Genomic DNA, 21161 nt, shown 5'->3' with positions numbered 1-21161 from the left:
TTAGTTAAAATGCAACCATTTACTCAGGTTTTTTATTTGTCATTTCCATTTGGTCTACTGTAGGACAGATAGAAGATTACCGTTGAACTTAAAACTGGTAAGCAATGGATGTGTGGGTGTTTTGAATTTCAGTACATTTTCTATTATTATGTCCAAAATTCTGTGGCAAAACTGATCTTGTTGCCGCTCCACATTCACTGCACCACTTTTCATATCCCTATACTGGCTTCACATGTCCTCCAGAATCCAATTCAAATCACTTACCCTTTCATGCATCTCAAATCTCAAAATACAAGGTATGTCTATTAAATAACGAGACTGTGATTCCACCTAGTAAACAAAGCAGTCAGAACCGGTTATAACTGCATACGTAGTAACCTTGAACCTGTCTGAATCTGCATGACAAGCTGCAACACTCTATGGCGTTCAGTTGATTGTGAGTCGCCATTTAGTTTGGTTGTGATTTCTGTAGTGTGCCTGAAAAAATACTAAGTTTAAAAGTTGAACAACGTGTCAATTTGAAATTTTTAGAAAAAGTGCACAAAACACCAACAGAATGGTTTTAAATGCTTACTACGGCCTATGGGAATGACTGCCTGTCTCGTGCGCGTGTGTTTGAGTGGCACAAAAGATTTAGTGAGGGACGTGAGACACATTTTGAGTCAGTTGATGCTGTAAAGAAGAAAACGACAGATATGTTGAAACAAGTGACAGAAATTGATTTGCTCCATGCCCTCGACCAGTGGAAAACAAGACTACAGCGATGTATTAGTGCAAATGGGGACTATATTGAAGGGGACAAACATTAAATTTGTAATACCAATAACTAAAGATTATTTAATCAGTCTCGTTATTTAATAGACATACCACATACTCATGCCCGCTTAGACCTAATTTTGATCATCTGATGAGCTCATCTATGATACCCGCCCTAGGACACCAGATACCTGATGAAAACTGTACTCAAGCCAAAGACTCAATTAAGACAGCAGTGTCGTAACATGCCACACAGAGACGAGTCATTACATAAGACATTAGTGTATCCAAATAATTAAGATAAAATATGAGCAACACAAGTAAGAGGAAACTGTGTCTGTAAATACAGGCAAAAAATAAATATTTACCTGTTTTAATTGAGTCTTTGGCTTAAGTACAGTTTTCATCAGGTATCTGGTGTCCTAGGGCAATTAAGGTCAACTTGTCTTAACCAGGATACAATGACAGAATCATATATATATATATATATATATATATATATATAATCATACTTACTTACTTTTTAATGGGAGGCAAGGAGTAAAGACGCGGGTGCATCATTTTACAGCGGGGTGTGGCTTCCATCTTGCCCACTTCCTAGTGAGGTGTGCAGCATATGGTAGAATGGCTCTCCCAGACATTCTGGGAGAGTGTGCAAGTAGTATGTATATATGTATATTTATATTTATTTATTATAAAATCTTCTTCCAACTTTAATGTGACCTTGCAAACAACAAACACATTTTTAGGAAAAAATAGTGAACATATAAAAAAATATACATACCATTGTTAAGGTACTTCTTCTTTCAATTATCAACGTCCTTCAGCTTGTCTGTGATTTATTATAAACCAGTTAACTGCGAGTCCAGTAATCAAGACACACACGTGTATATCCTTTTAAGATTCTGAACTGAGGTCATTTATTTTGAATAACCTTTTTATAGAGTTTATTGCGCCACCACATTAATTATTCCTCACAAGTCTTTTAAGAATATAACATACGTTGCTGCTAGCTTCAGGATAACATATTCAACAACGCCCCCAGTCCTTATTTGGATATCAGTAGTTTTCTTTCTCCCATGAACAGTCACAAGTTGAATTTCTTTATCTGTATGCTTCAGTTCCCAGCTTGCAATGCTGTGGGAGGGGATAACCAAATTCCATCCTTCACTGATACTAGCAAGGCCACAGCTGTAAATTGGTTTTAGAACATCAACTGCTTTTTTTTTTATATTATTACCACCATTCTGCCTTGTAAGCCTCCTCAAACTCCACACACATGATTGCATAATTAAGCACATCCCTAAACTAATACTGTGTATTGTTTAGGGGTGTGTTTATATACTTTTGTTATAGCAGTGAGTTTTTTTTAATAAGTCTCTACCAACTTTGCACAACTGTATTTATAATTCTATACCACTCCTTCCTGCAAAACAAGTTCAAGGTTGAATTACTAGGGGCATAGCCCTCTTTGGTATCAGGCTTTTCATCACAAACACCTGCAATCTCAATACGGATGTGCAGACTTTTTATATCCTCTGTGTGTATATATACAGGATCTATCCATCAGGAGAAGAAAGAAGGGAGTGGAAAGAGAGGTAGGCAAAGACACCCCCCAAACAAAGTAAAACAAAAAAACTTGAGATGAGCAGACCTTGATACGGCCAGTTTATTCAGAGCTCCCAGCAGTCCAATAAAGTTGTACAATCTGTAGTTATCTGATCACTTTGCTACACACAAGAAGCCAAGAGCCTATAATCTCAGCTATCTCCCTGTTCATAATTCTTATATGTTCCTGACGCCCAGGGACTAGTGGCTTCCATCAATCCTTACCTGTGGCACTACCTTCCTACAGAACATCTTTGCAAGCCCGCTCCACAACTGCAGCTCTCAAATCCCAATTTTCATTACCCTTATTATAGGAACCTCATAAGTACTCTACAAGACCTCTGCCACCCTGATCTAATATTGGCAGCTTGTGATAAAACATCTCAGACGACATCCATGGCAGCAGCATGTTCATCACTTTCTTAGGGGATAATAGAAAGTTTATAAAGTCTCCTCGAACCAATCCTGATAAGTCTGCATAGACAGATACATGCCCTAGCAAATCCACCAGAGCAGCACTGCATCTCCACCATTCAGAGATCACAGCAGTCACTTAACAGTGTATTATTTGAAATATACTAATCTCCTAAACATAGTTTGCAATAACTGGGGCATTCCACCTCTCAACAAGCCTCTCCATGAATCAAACCCCCCTACTAGGAAATTACTTAAGATTGGGTCCAACAGCTCCTCTGCAGCTCTATGTCTCCCGATGCTCATACATACATAAGCTATATGTGTAAGTGAAGAAAGGAGAAGAGGAAGGGGAAAAAATAAAACAGAAAGTAATATATTCCCTCCATATTATGAAACCAATGTTTCTCAATCCCGTAAACTCCCACCCTAATCTACCTCTCTTCCAGTGACACAACTTCCTTCTTTATCTGTCAAAGGTGGAAAAGAGAAAAGTAAATTATTGCAACGATCAATCCTGCCCCTCAGCTATTCCTACCCGATACCATTCATTCCATTTTTTCTCCTACTTCCCCACCCCTCTCCACAAATTCCAGAACCCAATATAGCTGCCACGAGTTGCTTCTGATTGTCCGACTTCTGCCTCTCCATCCAGTCCCTCCTGGCCTCAACATTTAGACTGGGTACACAGTACAGGTTTTTCACCTGATTATTGTATCAATCACACGGTAAACGAATGCTAGCCAAATAGCGTCAGAGAAAAGAGGAACGCCGTGTGGGCCAAAAGGTAGCGGTAGTCAAGGGAAACCAAAATATCAGTCATCCCGGACAGAATAGAAGGTGAGATGTGTGTTAGTACCCCCCCCCCCTCTTAAAGGTGGGCATCGAACATCTAAGGTTTGGCTTTGTTGGGATGCTTGGCATGACATTCTTTAACCAAGGATGGAGCATGAACATTGGAAGCATCCACCCAAGACCGCTTCTCCGGTCCATATCCTTTCCAAACCACTAAATACTTGATCTTGCCTCCAAAAAATTTGGAATTCAGGATCTGAGAGATTTCACATTCTTCTTGTGTTGGACAGCAGGAGGAATAGCATTATTCTTATTGGATGAAAATTGATTAATGATTAAAAGTTTGAGGAGTGAAACATGAAAAGAGTTTGAGATTCGGAGCAACTTAGGAAGCTTGAGTTTGAAGGACACTGGATTAATTACCCGAAGAATTTTGAATGGTCCAATGAATCTGGGTGCAAACTTCATGGAAGGAACTCAGAGACACCCCCTTAAAAGGAGGAAAAGCTCATCACTTCTTATCGCCAAAATATTTATACCGAGAAGAAGTCTTCCTGAGAGATTTCATCATTTGAATCCATATAGTGGCAAAGTCTCAATGGAGATCATTGGCAGCCGGAACTTGGGTGGAAGGGAGGGCCGTGAACTTTGGGAGATTAGGATGGAGACCATAAACAATAGAAAATGGAGTGGAAGATGTAGATTCATGGTAATGATTGTTGTGGCAAAACACCGCCCCAGGTAAGAGATTCACCCAATTGTCCTGAGCAGCAGAGGAAAACAAACGAATAAAAGTCTCCGGATATTAGTTTACTCTTTCGATTTGCCCATTGGATTGAGGATGGTAGGAAGAGGAGAAATTCAACTGACTATCCAAGAGTTTACATACAGTCCTCCAAAATTTGGGTGCAAATTTAACTCCCCGGTCAGAAACAATTTCAAGCAGGCATCGGTGTAAGCGGAATATTTCCTTGACAAACAAATTTGCTAAACAGGAAGCTGACGAAAGACCACTGAGGGGAATAAAGTGTGCCATCTTTGAAAAATGGTCCACGACCATCCAGATAGTGTTGAATTTTTTACAAGGAGGAAGATCAGTCATAAAATCCATGGATATGTATGTCCGTGGCTTGGATGGTATAGGAAGCAGAAAGAGAGGCGTGGTGGCCAGTTCCTGAGAAGCCAACACATCTTTAATTCGGAATTCAGTGCGCAAGCCGCTGCCAATAGATAGCCATGAGAGAGCTTCACTGTTCCATTGAAGTTCTGAAGAAAGGGTAAGGCACTGAATGACATAATGAGTGGGCAAGTACCCTGACAGAGTCTAAAAATACTTGAGGCAGCGGAAGATACCCGTCCAGTTTCATCGAAAAATCTTCTAGAGCTAGCTCATTCATACTGGATATGTCGGGATATAAGGTAATATCAGCTGTAGAAAATAAAACAAGCAAACAAAGGGTAGTTTCTATAAAACAAAGAAAGATATGTGAATCTTGTCCATTTTTTTTTAATTTAAATTAGTTAACAGGTAAAGAGAATTGTAATCAAATGCAAAGGACTGCATGAAATCACGTCCCATGATGACATTAGTCTATAGATAACATGCCAGTAGATAAAATCTGCTAGAGTGTATCTAGCCAAAGATAAAATATAAGAAGGGACTTTATTTACAAAACAAATCCTTAGGGTCTACTATGTCTTTACAGTACAACTATCAGCTCTACACAGCAGAGGTAGCCATTTGTGCTCTCACCAACATTCATAAGAATTCAGTCTAGCCAATTCACTTGTAATCAGTGCTATCCAGAATTTTAGATTGGCCGGTAAAATGAGTGCCTCCAGGGCCTCAAGAGGTGTATTTACTATGCAGCGATTCCCGTGCTTTGAAGTAATTTTTTAATGACTTTTAAAGACAAAGCCCAAATTGCCGTTTGAAGAAACTTACTGCAAAGCACCGGAAATCAGCGGATCTACAGTAAATTTACCCCCAAGTGGAGTAGAAGAAATATATCTAGACAGATTCAAGCCCACAAGGAGTAGCAGGTATCGGAAATCTTTGAAGTTTCTTGGTAAATGAAGTTTTCTGGTTGTAAATGTTTAGACCTTTTTAATGTCCGTGCTCTTTTTAATTAGTTAAATATAAATGATTTCCTTTTGTATGGCCAAGTAGCCTTCTGTGATTTCCTTCAAAACACAAAAGGAATTATGAGTTTGCAGGAATATTGCTCCTGCCAATCCTAGAAAGAACAGGACAGGGGAACATCACTTTCTATATTATGCCATTTTCCCATTGGTGGACACCAGAGTGAAGTAGAAGGTGTGGTGTGGTCCCCAATGTATTTATTGAATGCAACTCTTATCTTATGTTCAGGGGCATATCTTTCCATCACCATGCTCCACAGGAAAATTTTGGAAAGGGTCCAACGATGCCTATCTGAAAGCCCAAAAGAGGCTTCACTGCACATACACTGACCTCCGTGCATTGTCAGAGGAGCAGATTGGTAGCCTTGTCTGGCAAATCTCACCTCTGCACCCCATAACTGCTACTCTCGCTAGTAAGAGCAATTATTGCCTATTCTAATGTAAATAATACAATAGGTTCTAGAGTTTCCTAAAAACAAAAAAATGGGCAAACATTCAGTTCTTCTTACCTTCGTGTCTCTTGGAGTGAAATCCCTCTATTATGTAATGGTTTTACATAATTTTTTAATCCACCTGGTCAAAATAACAATGGTTCAGAGGCAAGGAAATCATTGTCTCATACTGTGAGTAACATCAATAATTCAAGCAGGGCATGGTGGTTTGCCATAGATTCTTGTATGGTTTCTATTCTATACAACGTGACAGTAATTCTGCAATTGTTTATGTAACATCTTCAGAGATCAGGAACTTGTAGAGCTTGTTTGCGACGTCAGAATGAATGATCATAACAACATACCAAAGTCAGAGAACACACAGGGCATTTCATTTTGCCATTCTTTCACATACAAATGTTTACAGGAATTCAAGATAAATACATTTTTAATGGTGAAATATAATTTCATTTTGTCTTCCTATTTTTTCAGAGTGTATCTCACCTGCGCATTTACCTCCTCTCTGCAGTCTTTTATAAAGTGCAGGAAGTGAAGACAAGCATCTTTGCCTCCAGGGCATTTACACAAGGCATTCTGCCTCTGATCTTTCTCCAAAGCACTTTGGCTGGTTAATAGTGGGCACTACAGCATGTAGCATAATAGATGAGCGATTCATGATGCATCATTACATAACCATGAGACGAATGGTTGTAAATTCACGAGAATGCTGCCTCCAGTTCTTTTTGTGACAGAATAAAAGAAAATGTTTACAAAATGTAGTTTTGTTGATACTAAGTGCCTACACGACTCCTCAGCTCGCTGCTGGCAGGGGTGCTCCCAGGAGGGCTCTTTTCTTCATAGTTGGTGGCCGTGCCCAAAACCGACACATTTTTGGTCTGACATTAAACTTTTGATGCAATCAATTCTTCAGGTGGATGTACCCCCGCAGCCTAAATTCTTTCTTTTCCCTCTTGAGGTCCCCTCAGCAACCCGGCATCAGAATAAGTTGGTTAGGTACATTCTCTCGGCAGCCACTTGCCAAATTGCAGCATACTGGCGGTGGCAGGCTCCCCCTTCTCTCCAGACCATAGTTAATAGTCTGGCAGACTGTGAGACGCAACAATTGTAACATATGGCCAGTATCATTCGCAATTCCTCAAGGACTTTTGCCAAGATCTGAGACCCGTGAATCTCCTTTTTCCAGACTCACTTGCCATTCTCATCTCTCACTGCACTCTGTCCCTCCTGATTCTCCATTTAACCAGTTTTTTCCTCTCACTTTTTGTTTTTATATGGAAATTGCCCCCCCCCCCTTTAATCTGTCCCCCTACTCTCTCCCTTCTTTGCTCCATACTATAAACTCTCACTATTTAGCTATACCATTATGCCGACAAGAGTTCTCTACAGATACTATGCCGCTCGTAGTCACGTTTATTCCTTTAGCGTGACTAGTTGTTTGATTGTCAGTTGTAATGCATTTCTCTGTTGATCTTGCAAAAATATAAGTGTATATATATATATATATATATATATATATATATATATATATATATTAAAAAAACAAAACAAAACCATGAGACAATCTGCTGAGAAACGGTTTGTCGAATAACCACCTGGAACACTTTGTCTGAACAGCAGCAGCACCTCCCAGCAAATATACTGAAAACGGGCAGTGTTCATTTAGCAAGTCTGTCACACGGTAACAACCATCTGTGGTATGTTAAGATTGTTCCAAGCCCAACCAAGATACTTGTTAAAAAGTGATCAATAGATCCCCCCCTATGACAAGTACGGCAATGCACAGCTGTTTTGTAATCTGCTAAACAGAACTTGAATGAAGGATGCCATTATGATGACAGAACACACCTTTTGTCAACTGGTAACCTTACTAGTTCTAGTGAGGACGACACCATGGGTGGATGTTAAGCCACCCATAAATACATATCCATAGATCAATCAAATATATTCAGGTAGTTTTATGCCTGTAATATTACTAGTGTAATATAATTTGCTTGACCATCAAGATGGCGCTGGAAATTTATTGGTTTGCATAAATGACTATGAATAAGTTACAGCTGAAATCAAAAAGTGCTAAACTGTTACCATGCTCCCCTAACTTTAAGTATTTGGGCTTGCTACATAGTTTAATAAATCAATTTCTTTTTACCAACTTCTATTCCCCTCCAACTGTCAGGTCAGTATGTAATGGGGAGGTTTGCCATGTAGAGTACATTAACTGAAGACATGGGAATTTCCATTGCACCTTGATTACCATAGAGAAGCACACATTTTACATCAAAACGCAAAGTTTGCAAATCTGCCTTAAGCTGGGTACACACTACAGAAATTTCGACCAACTTTTTATGCCGAGCAATTTTACATGCGATCGATGGTCCGATCGCTCGGTCCATGGACTGCATACACACTAGCCTTGTTTAGGATGATAAAGGGAAGAGCAGACGTCCCTTTAGCGACTTTTTACAGCCATGTTGTCGTGAGCAATGATTTCAATTCCGTACACACTGCAGCGACATTTGCGGAAAATGTACGAGATACCGAATACATTAGCATAAAGGGGCAGAGCTTTAGCTATAGTTAACTCCCTTCATTTCTATAAAAAATAGAAGTTTAGTAAGATACATTACATTTAGAAAAACATTTAACTGCTAAAGTGGAATGCAATGAATATTCCCGAATAATAAAACCCCTTCGTATGTAATGGAATGCTCCATTCTCGGTGTGCATCATCACTGATTGGTCCACAGCAGAAATAAATGCCCATGTCCGAGTGTATAAAATGACAGAGGAACCTGTTTGGCGCCGAGGAGCGTCAGAAGATGGCGAGTGAGAAAGTGACAGTGGGGGTTGCGGGTGAGAAGGTGTCAGTGGGGGTTGCAGCTATGGAGACGGAGAGAGTCAGAGATGGTGCTGGAAGGGCCAAAAATTTTTGGAAAGTTAAGGTGGGGGATGGAGATACTCAAGAAGAGCAAAAAGCAAATCCAACGAGCCCAAGAGCGGTGGAGATGATGGTAAAAGTACTGGACCAGGACGACAACGACATTAAAAAAAGGTCAGTAGCAGATGTAGTGTCACATAAAGCAATGTAAAATGCTAATTTATAACCTAATTTTTTATGTCAGAACGAAGATTTAACTGAGAAGGCCTGTTTAGATACCACTAATGTTAGCAAACAGAGAAATTGAACAAGAAAAATATACTAAAGAAGTTCTACACAAAGGTATTTCAGTGAACATGTGTTCACTTTGGGCACATACCTGTACCATTATTATAACCAAAATGGCGCCTGTTTTCCAGAATGCTCGGAGGTTAAGCCCACTACTATTGCGATTTCGCCACAGGGACCAAAATATAAATATAAACTGATCTCGAGCAGTGTGAAAGGTGAAAAAATGAGTGTATTTATGTCGTAGATTATAAATTACAGATATAGACGTTAAATGATAAACTTTTATTTCCTTGTTTCGTAGATAAAGAAATCAAAGGGAATAGAAACGACATCAAGACCTGTTCTGCCACAAACCGGTAGCACCTTTAAAAATAACTTAAAAATACTCTGCAGTATTCAGCTCTGTGATTGGTTTGGGCGCACTCGCTTCTCATGCGGATCTTTCCGACAGCTGTGTGTGTTACAATTTTTGTACCTTTTTCTTGCAATAAAAATGTTGCTTGAACACTGGTTTATTCTGGGTAATTCACAATTATAGGTTAATAAAGGTCAATATAAATTTAATGGGTTATAAAGATGTAAGTGTATAAAGAGTAAATATGAATACATTGCCGACAGACGCAAAGGGTAATAACACACGTGCTTTACACAAGTGTAATGGTCTGCAGCCAGACAGGTGCAATATACATTAATACAAAACAGTGATGTGCGGATTCCGCACAACATGGGACTGGGATTGACATAAAAATTAAAATACACACGCGCCCCAGGTCAAGGAAGTATCGGAGGATGTCGTGGATCGTCGGAAGTTTATACACACTGCACAGCGGAAACGAGATTGGAACGAAAATATTAAACGGTACGACCAACCAAATGAGGCGATAATCGTCCACTTGGGCAGACTTTCGACCATCGTATCACAGCACACACTGACCCGACTTTTGAACAAGCGGTCGTATGTCGGCAGTTTGAGCCGATTATTGGACGAAAACAGTGTAGTGTGTACCCAGCTTTACTGACCAGTGCAATAGGGAAGTTTTTCTAAAGCTTAAAGCAGTTGCTCTGTGATCAGAAAAAGAGTGGTCCATAAAATAAAGTTTGCCATGTAGCAAGTTAATACGAAATCTGGATTTAGAAAGCTTAGACTGATGTTTTCACATAACAAGTGGACTTTGAAGGTGTTTTAGAGACTTTATGTTAGGATTCTAAAATTGGGCAATTACAAATGTCCATGTGGCTAGTATTAAGGTCACAAAATACAAATTAATTGACAGAAGCTTGAAAAAAAGTCAGCATTTCCCAACTATACCAATTATTCTTAGGCAATCAATGTTGCCCACACCATGAAAGGGCAAACTATAGATACTGCAAAGACTGTTCTCAGAACTAAAAAGTTAAGCTTTAAAAATATCATGGTGTTGGAATTTCATTTCAGAAATCTCTAAAGAGCAGGGTGATGAGGGGGAAATTATCACAAGAATGTTCAACTGTGTACACTTCTGCATCTCTTCCACTCATCACATCCTCCCATTCCGTTACAGGACTTTTTCAGGCTGCACTCACTTTGTGGAATTCGCACCCATGCACAATAAGACCTTTCCTCTAGTCTTCAAATGTTTTCTTAAAACCCACCTCTTCAGGCAAGCTTAAAATATTCCTCAACCACCATCTTAATCTCCCTAGGTTACCCTATTACCACCCTCTACACAGCCAACCCTCTAACCAACATTGCTGTGTGATTGATTACACAACCTACTCAACACTTTTACCTTTGCATTCTAGCTGGACCAATGTGCAATATGATGTAGCACGTGCCCTTGTGTTGCAAACTCCCATAGACTGTAAGCAGGGCCCTCTTACCCGTCTATTACCCAGTATTGTTTTATTAACATTTGTTCCCAATTGTAAAGAGCTATGGAATTTACTGGCACTATATAAATAAATGTTGATGATTTTACATTGAATCATGTTCCGGCTTTTTAATACACTTGCAGTAAAGCCCGATTACGACAACAACTACATTTTACATATAGGACATTTATTAAATATTGAGAAATGAGCTATGCTCCAAGACAGATCTACTGAAAGACTACAATTAGTCTTGTTTGCAGTAACATGGACTAAGGATATCCGTTAATGGTCTAATGCAGTGGATCCCAAACACTCAGTTCGAGGCACCCCATAGCCAAAATAATTACCAAGTAGTCCCCCCGCCTTGCTTACCACCGGCCCTGGCAACCCTGTGAGATCAGTCGCACCCCAGGGAGCCGTGGCACACAGTTTGGGAACCACTGGTCTAATGGAAGATTCATTCCTGAAACTATTTATAAGCTTAAAGCAAATAAACCTATGCATATTATCTTTTCCATACAACTACATGTAATAGATGTCTGCTTAAATGAAACTTCTAGTTTCAAGCTGCACATCTGACCACTGAATACAAAAACACAAAAGAAATACAAGATGGCGTCCAAAAGAACATTTTAATGTCAAATTTACAAGTACAATCCCAACTAGCGGTAACGGTGAAGCTGAAGGGTGTTGCGTCTTCTCCAGCAAGCACGACGAGAACCACCAATGGTCAGGTGGAACTTGTGGCCCTTACCAAGGCCACGGCTCTTCTTGCCAGCAGATGTCAGCCCACGCATCTCCCTGTGCTTGTGCACAGCTTTTGTGATCCATTGGGTGTCTGGATTGCGTCTGATTGCCTTGTGGAAAGTATCAACAAGGATGACCTCAAAGAACTTGTACGTTGAGTCTTCACCAACCCAGTATGAGGCAAGAACTCTTAGTCCTCCACAGTGACGGCCAGCACGCTCCTAGTAAAAGAGATCAGAACAATTGAGTTATGTGCAGTCATTGTGGAAAGGTTGCACACATTATAGTAGCAGTAAAGAGTAAGCCAGACATTGTTTTTTTTATAAATAAGAGCTCACAAGCACTTTGTTGTATTAGCAAATATGTTTTGCAATAAGAATTATACTCTAAATCCTTCAAGTCATGATGCCTCATCAAAGTGTCTCCCAAGAGGAAACAACTCCTGCTCTGATCCATACTACTTCCATAGAAACTGATCTGCCTTTTACCTCTACGTGGCAAAAATGGACACAAGATGGTTTACATTACTACAATTATTTTTATTGTTTTGTACAGACATTGATGCCAAGGATAAACATTATTAATCTATGCAACTGTTTTACACATAGGGATTCTTCTTGGCAAGATTGAAAAAGACACTTTTGTTTTGCCTATTGGCTGAAAAATGTAATACACTCCTGTATTTTTTTCTCCTAGTTACATATAAAACCAATCCTATAAAGTTCTCGAAACTCATTCATCCAATTATATGTCAAAGGTATTTTAGCAGGGCTCAAAAGAACATCACTGCCATTTAATGTATCTAGTGTATATAAATAGGTAGGATACCAGAAACCACTGTTTCTATAGTGTTGCCATACCCACTGCCTTTTAATGCGTTAGCAGCCTCAAAACACTACTTGTTCTGTAGGGGCAGACAGTTACAGGAGTATCAAACATCCTCACTTCTCTGTATCAACAAATCCAATTTGATTTGGAAGTAGGAAATAAAATATCATTACATTAAAATCCACACAGGATGTCGGGCTCCACTACAAGCCTGCCCATCAGGAGGGAATTTCTGGCGACATTATATCTCACCAACAGATGTACTTCAGAATTGTACATACAGCATTCCCATTAGAATGTCGTTTATACAGACAGCTGCCAGGAACATAATGAGTACATCCCAGACCACCGCCATCATTGGCAGCAAGAGTATGGAGATTTGGCCAGGGGAAGTGTGAACTCTCTAGAATGTTGTGTATAAACTCTGATATGCGATTGTGACCCAGCAAGTTAAGACATTTATGAAAAATTGCTACATGAAGGGGTTAATGCAAACCTTGCTTTGACTTTCACCCATGCAAAATATTGGTGGTCATTTTAATAACTATCTGTAGTTTGTGTGTAATTTAGCACTCTAATATGAATCTGCTCTGCTTGGAGCAAATTGAGTTTGTAGCAGACCATTTAAAAGGCAATCATAAAACCATTGCGCAAACCAAGTTAATCAGTACTGCATAGCGGCCTAGAAGTGGTTAAACATTTAATAGATTACATGATCTAAGCTCCTGAGCAAGACCCAAGCACCAAACAGAATTTGACGTGATAAAAACTGCTTGGCCCATCTAGTCTGTCCAATTTTTAACCTATGGTAACCTCAAACCCTATATGATCCTTTAATCTTTGTAAGGATATCCTTATGTCTCTCCCAAGCATGTATAAATTGCTCTACTGTATTAGTCTCAACCACCTTTGATGGGGGGTTATTCCAGGTATCCAATACCCTTTTTGTGAAGTAATTTTTCCTTCAATTTCCTCTGAACTTAACTTCCCTCCAGTTTCAGTGCATGTTCTTATGTTCTAATACTCTCTTTCCTTAGAAGAATGTTTCTCTATCTTTTAGTCTGGCTAAGATATGTGCTATAGGCCAAGCACTATTTTAGTTCCCCTTCTTTGTACAGTCTAATGTACTTATATCCTTCTGGAGATATGGCTTCCAGAATTGAACACAATATTCTAGATGAGACCGTACCAATGACCTATACAGTGGCATTATTACTTCCGCTACTTATTCTACTCCCTATGCAACCATGCATCAGACGTTCCTTTCCATAATTGCTTTGTTACATTGCTTACCTGCCTTTAAGTCACCTGAAATAGTGACTCCTAGATCTTTCCTCCTCTGTAGTTCCTATTATAGTGCCATTAATGCTATATTTAGCCTTTGGCATGATTTTGCCTTTTTTGGCATTCAACTGAAGTTGCCACTCGACCATTCCTCTAGTCTACCTAGATTATCGATCATTTGTTTCACCCATCCTGGTGTCATCTGCAAAAAGGCATACTTTCCCTTCAATACCATTTGCAATGTCACCAAAAGATATTAAAAAAGCACTGGTCCAAGTACAGATCCTTGAGGTACTTAACTTTTCCCTCCTGTGAATCCACTCCATTTACCATAACTCTTTTCTATCCTGCAACGAAGATCTTATCCATTCAACCATCTTGGAATCCAATCCCAAGCTTTCAATTTTAACAGTCTGCGATATGGGACAGTGTCAAAAGCTTTACTGAAATCCAGATAAGCTACATCTACAGCCCCCTTTGATCTATTACTTATGTCAGCCATTCAAAAAAAAAAAAAAACAATAAGATTTGTTTGACATGATCTCCCCCCAGTAAATCCATGCTGTTTGGGGGTCCTGCAAGTTGCTGGATTTGAGATATTCTGCAACTTTCTTTTAAGAGTCTTTCCATCAATTTCTCAACTACTGATGTAAGGCTCACTGGGCGGCAGTTACTTGCCTCTTCCTTGCTTACACTTTTGCGCAGTGGGACTACATTTTCTCTTTTCCAGTCTGCTGGAATTACTCTTGTACCTAGTGACTGGTTGAGTAATACTGTCAATGGTGTTACCAGCACCACGTTAAGCTTTTAGTATCCTTGGATGTATCTCACCTGGCCCTATTCATTTATCTTTCAGTTTTGAGAGTTCTGTTAGGACATTCTCTGTAAATGTACTTCTATGTACCTCATTTTTATGAATATACTTGCAACTAAACTGTAGCCCCTTCCCCTCTCTTTCTGTAGTGAACACTGAGCAAAAATAATTATGATCTGCTATTACCTGGTTTCCTTCAACAAGACAGATTTTAGTCTTATTCCTTTTTTGTTTTTCTCCTTTCACTTCTATATAAAAAAAAGTTCCGCCTTTGCACATATGACTACCTTCTTAGCATCCTAGTGTATTCATTATTCTGAGTCTGCTTATATTTCCTAAAAGCCATCTATTTTGCTTTCACCAAATGCAGCAGTTTAGCAACCTAGTCAGAACATGGTCTATGAGACAACTGGTCCAACATAGTGGGTTCAAGTCTTCTCTGGATCATTAAAATGAAAAGCAGATTTTTACAACAGGCCAACATATACACACTGGTCCTCCACCAAAACAGTGCATGCTTGAGTTTTTTTTTTTTTTTACAATACCTAGTCTGAATGCAGAGTACGCAGAACACGAGTCACCTATTCACATAGGACATTGACATCTAGTCTATGCTTCTGATGAACGGACGCAGACGCCATGATTAGATTTTATATCCACATCCTGACAAGTCTCACATTTTGCTGTGTGTAATCAAATGTGAATAACTAATTTCAAATCAAGAACAAACTAATTACATGTGAAAATAGAACCACTTTCACCCATGAGCAGAGCATAGAGAAACTACAAAATTCACACTTTCATAGTGCACTAGCCACTATGTCAAACAAGTATAACTTAGGAGACAAGCAGAACCACAAGTATGAAGTTAATATTCTTATTACAATAATTGTACCATAATAAAGACCATTTGTGTTAACAGTAAGTTGCATGCCACATCAAGTCCAGGTGTGGAACACTGTTATGTATTAACAGATATTGTTCAATTTCTTCCTAAACACACCCAGGAGAGAGCTAAAGCCATGAACACAATTTGGTTATTGGGCACGTCCAGATGCATATTCTTTCCTTTTTAATAATGCTACAAATTGCCAAGTTGAAAGGGGTCAAACACCCCATTCAACAAAACACTAAAGGATTTGTTTCAGCAGACCATTCCATTTTAGCAGTGTATCTGAATTTCGGTAAGCTGCCATAGCCTAAACACACTGGAGTTTAAGTATTCTGGTTGTCTGTCTTTTCGTAAAATTAAGACTAATTTAGGGCACCTGCATATCTATAATATAAATGTCTAGTGGCATGTGGAAAATATAAAACCAAGCTGCAGCGCCACCTGCTGGGCAGAATTATACACTGACCTACTAAATTCTTAGTGTGTGTGGGAAAAAAAAATTCTGAAAGGGCTGAAATTTGGTATACTAAGATGTTTTTAATTTGTTAATTTAATTTGTTAATTGTTAAAAGTGTTTATAAAGATTTAAAAAAAAATTATATATATATATATATATATATATATATATATATATATATATATATATATATATATATATATATATATATATATTTATTTCTTGAAGGAGAAGTGACAGTTGGGAGTGGTTGGTGGTTGCCGGGGGTGACAGTGGGGAGTGGTTGAGGCCTGGGCTATGGCCCAAATGCATGACAAAAACCTTTTTAACACCTTAAGTAGCTTGATTTGAATAGAATGCATGAGTATCATGCACGGGTTAACTTGTTAAATATATGTTTCTATCAATGTACAGGAAATCCAATGGGCTTAACTTACTTTGCCCTTGGCACTGTTTCTACCTACAATGAAAAGTGTTATTTTGAGAAGTGTATTGTACTTCATGCTAAGTAAACAGCAGTCCCATGTCAGATGCTTCTTTTAAGAGTTAGAACTTGGCAAAGGTGTTTAAACAGTGTTCCATGTTACCACTGCAGACATTCCCTCACCAATGCCGTAGATCAGTGCTGGGGTGTGAGAGATGCATGTCTTGGAGAGCAGAAGAATGGACTCCAGTGTGTCTGGAGACTGTCTGCATATAACCATCTAAGTAATTGTTGGTACATTTTTGGAGATAAAAAGCTGGAAGGAACCCATCCAATTTAATATACAGCAAGGCCAGACAGTAGGCTAAACAATCCTATAAACCATATTCCACAATGCCCCATTAGGACGTAGACACATATTACACTTGTTTCAACTGAAGGTCAAATGCAACAGACAAGTAATGTAGTACTTCACAGTTTAATAAGCTTATTATAGAAGCCGATTGATCCTTACCTCAGCAACAGACTGTAGGCTGCGAGCAAACTTAATCTGGTTTACACCATGATGCACAGGTTTTCCATAGGTTGCACCCTTGGGCACTGGGCGTTTGCGGCCACCACGGCGAACTCTAATACGATAGATAACATAACCTATTGGAGGTGGAAGCAAAAGTACATTTGTTTAAATAATGCTCTGAAAATTAATGAAGATATACATGGTGTGCATATCCTACTAATATCTAACAAATTGGTCCCAGTAATCCCACTGCATTATCATCAATATTTATTTATTACCAGCAGATTTCATAGCGCTTTACAATTGGGAACAAACACAGTAATAAAACAATAGTGAGTAATACATACGTAGAGGTAAGAAGGCCCTGCTCACAAGCTTACAATCTATGGGACAAGCGTTTGGCAGTGTTGTGGTTTCTTGGATGCTGTCTGCTCCATTCAATGCATTTAACACAAGCTACACATATTTAGGTCAATGGAATCAACATGTCAAATGCAATTAAAAATTAAAGTTCAAATGCCAGTGAAACGACATGCCAAATGCCAGTGGGTATAACATCTTCGGGAATTCTGAATGCATGATCAGCAAGCTATATGAATCCTATAGTATATATTTGGGAAGGTGCAGTATCATGAAGGGCTTTGTAGAAAAGGACCAAATGTCATTTAAATGATACCCTGCAAGCAGTTGACTAATATGAGGATCATACATTAGCTATCAACTGGTTTAAAAACAGGTCTATTACAATATTAACCAGAAAAATTGCAGTGACAAGGACCAATACTCGAAGTTATAGACCTACATTAAGTTCTATCCAAATAAAGCCATAGGACCATGCTACTTATACAGACCTTGCTTGGCCTTGTAACCAAGTCTACGAGCCTTGTCTGGACGGGTGGGACGTGGTGCACGGTGGAGTGAAGACAGTTGGCGATACTGCCAGCAGCGGACACGCAGGAGAAATCGCATAACATCTGACTGCTTCTTCCTCCATAATTCTTGCATGTACTTGTAGGCACCCATGCTGGCTCACACTAGAAAAGAGCAACACAATAATAGCTAGATGTTATACAGTCAACATGTCACCATCACTGGTTAAACAGGTACATTTAGCCATTCCAGGAAACTATTCCCACCACAAAACATGATAAACTCAGTATTACAAAGGCAACACTTATCTTGCTGCAAATCATCTAACAAGGTGTGCCAAAGAGTATTCAAAATGAAATATAATATATATATATATATATATATATATATATATATATATAAAAATGTACATACACACACCTATACATACATAATCAGAACTGACATTTAGTTCAAAGGCACAAACCAAGTAATGGAAGACATTAACAGTTCCTGGACACACTAATATCAGGCGTTTCAGCGGGTACTTATACACCGACTTTCCACCATACAGCCCCTAAACACACACAACACATGGGGCAGGACGCGCACATACACAGGGATACATAGCCCCGCACATTGGCATCACCCAACGTAAGGAATGTGGCCCCAGTCTGGAGTGCAGATAGAGTCACCCCGGACACATCTACACCCTACTAAGCGCAGGCCTGAGCCGCGGCCTCCGGCAAGCAGTAATCACATAAATCCCTGCCTATGTGGCCGAGATTCCCCAAACGTGCGGGCACCTGGGCCGGGGACAGGGAGCAGGGTGAGATCCCTGCACAGACACGGCCGGATCACCGGGGGACACGCTGGATGGACGTGGATTAGGAAACTAGGTCCCAGAGAACACAGGGAACTGCCATTACCTGATGGCTCGGCAGCCGGAAAGAAAGGACAATTTTACCCAGAATCCCTTATGATGAGGTCGAAGGAGCGACAGCTTCCGGTTTCAGATGAAGCGCCTGCTGGGAAATGTAGTCACTGGCTCAGACCTGTTGTCAATGGTTGCAACTCAAAAGTAAGCAACCTCTGGCTGTACAGCAGCTGCGGAACTACAAGTCCCAGCATCCACAACTGTCAGGCAGGGCATGCTGGGTGTTGTAGTTCCGCTGAGACGGGCGTAACGAAGCCAATAAACATGTGACACGCTAGTAATTAATACTCATTCAAAGTGAATATCGTCTAATTATTCGCTCCAATCACGTAGATATAGGGCTACAACCTGTCCCGTTTTCTAGAAGAGTTCCCTTTATCTAAAATAAAAACGGACTTAGCAGTTACATATGTTATACTGATACATTAAAAAGAAAAAACTTTTTTCATCAGTCGATCCCTTTTTGTTCCCACCTAAAATCTTTGCCCCAGAATGTTTATTTTATTAACATAATTTGAGGGGAGAAGGTGGGATATGTTCCTGCTTCTGTTTTACATGATTTAGGACCATAAGGGGAAGTGAGGGGTGGATGGAATCCATGAACCTAGCAGATATCAGGTCACCTGGGTGTCGTAGTTTTTCTTTTTAAAATGATGTCCCAAGTGTGTACTCTGAGTTGAATCCTTCATTAAGCTCCAGTAGTAGATAAAGTGGAGCTGTAAATGGTTGTAGTTAGGTACAATGAGCACCATTGAACACACTACAGAAATAGTTTATTTCCTCTTCAATATGTATTCATGCAAACAGGACATTTTAATCACAAATTCCATTTTTTGTAAACAATTGGTCAGGATCCAATGACATGTTCAGGGCCGCCAATATAAATTTTGGCCCCTGGTAGAGCAACTTCATGGGGCCCCCATATAGTCGACTGGAATGGAAACGCATGTGCCGCTGACGCCGCTCAGCGGCGGTGCTCCGCCAAATGTGTGTGGCCATACCATTGGAGGTGTGGCTGTATGTCACTGGGGACCTGCCTAGGAGGTGAAAAGCGCAAGGCAAGGAATAATTTAATATTTCCTCATTAGAGGATACAATCATTTGGTGCTACAGGGCTCCCGTGGTCTAAGGACAGAGCCCTGTAGCACTGTCATTACTGAAATGCCCAGCAGCTTTATTCACACATGCCCTCCCTCTGCCCAGCAGCATTAATCACACATGTCCCCTCTCTGCCCAGCAGCATTAATCACACATGCCCCCCCTCTGCCCAGCAGCATTAATCACACATGCCCCCCCTCTGCCCAGCAGCATTAATCACACATGTCCCCCCTCTGCCCAGCAGCTTTAGCCTCACATACCCCATTCTGTCAAGCAGCTTTAGTCACATGTGCCCCTCTCTGCCCAGCAGCTTTAATAACACATGCCCCCTCTGCCCAGCAGCTTTAGTCACACATGTCCCCCTCAGCCCAGCAGCTTTAGTCACACATCTCCCGCCCAGCAGCTTTAATAACACATACCCCCTCCCCTCCCCATCACATCACCCCTTTCTCTTACCTTTTTCTCCACTGCACAGCACACAGGAACATCAAGATATCCAGCAGCCCGCCTGCACTGTGTGTGACCTGCCGATGTCACAGTGACCGGGATCTAGCTACTGCCTAATGGAGATGGATGCAGTCTGTGCGGTCCCTGCATAGACTATCATGCCCCCCTCCCCCTTCCCCTTCCCAGGAGACCCCTTTAGCCCCTAGCCCCTGGGCTAAAGGGGCCTCCATTCCCCCGTGAGGCACCCCCTGTGAGCCGCCCGCCGCCCCCCCTAAATGCTTACCTCCTTTTCCTGTCACTGTAGTTCTTCCGCGGCAAGCTGTAAGCTCCTTACTGAGGAGATGGATGCCCGAGGCCCCTGGGCTGTAGCCCAGTTAGACCTCAGGTTAATCCGACCATGCATAGGGTGGCTTAGTGGTTAGCACTTCTGCCTCACAGTACTGGGGTCATAAGTTTGTTTCCCAACCATGACCTTATCCGTTTGGAGTTTGCGTGGGTTACCTCCGGGTGCTCCAGTTTCCTCCCACACTCCGAAAACATACTAGTAGGGTAATTGGCTACTTTTCAATTGGCTTTAGTATCTCTCAGTTTGTGTGTGTATATGTTAGATAATTTAGATTGTAAGCTCCAATGTGAGTGAGTTCTCTGTACAGCGCTGCAGAATTAGTTTTGCTATTTAAATT

The 21161-nt window shown here is 40.3% G+C and overlaps 1 protein-coding gene and 2 long non-coding RNA genes across 4 annotated transcripts in view; 2 read left to right on the top strand and 1 right to left on the bottom strand.

The window, feature by feature from the left end:
- The window catches only part of LOC142158418 (uncharacterized), a 401996-nt gene that overhangs the window by 208012 nt on the left and 172823 nt on the right, over positions 1-21161 (top strand). The gene's annotated exons all lie outside the window — the stretch shown is intronic.
- LOC142158415 (uncharacterized) lies at positions 9462-9843 on the top strand. The gene is made up of 2 exons (XR_012692771.1): positions 9462-9548; positions 9635-9843. It is a non-coding gene; the product is annotated as an uncharacterized LOC142158415 (long non-coding RNA).
- RPL15 (ribosomal protein L15) lies at positions 11798-19024 on the bottom strand. Its single transcript, XM_075212338.1, has 4 exons — positions 18926-19024; positions 17999-18181; positions 17145-17281; positions 11798-12152 (listed from the first exon to the last, which is right to left on the bottom strand). The coding sequence occupies exons 2-4, from the start codon at positions 18168-18170 to the stop codon at positions 11847-11849; spliced, it is 615 nt and encodes a 204-aa protein (XP_075068439.1). The 5' UTR covers positions 18171-18181; positions 18926-19024; the 3' UTR covers positions 11798-11846.

Source organism: Mixophyes fleayi, chromosome 5 (genome assembly GCF_038048845.1).
Source record: "Mixophyes fleayi isolate aMixFle1 chromosome 5, aMixFle1.hap1, whole genome shotgun sequence".
In the NCBI taxonomy this organism is placed as follows: domain Eukaryota; kingdom Metazoa; phylum Chordata; class Amphibia; order Anura; family Limnodynastidae; genus Mixophyes; species Mixophyes fleayi.
The sequence above is the reverse complement of the archived record's forward strand: the minus strand, read 5'-3'. Positions and strand labels throughout refer to the sequence as shown.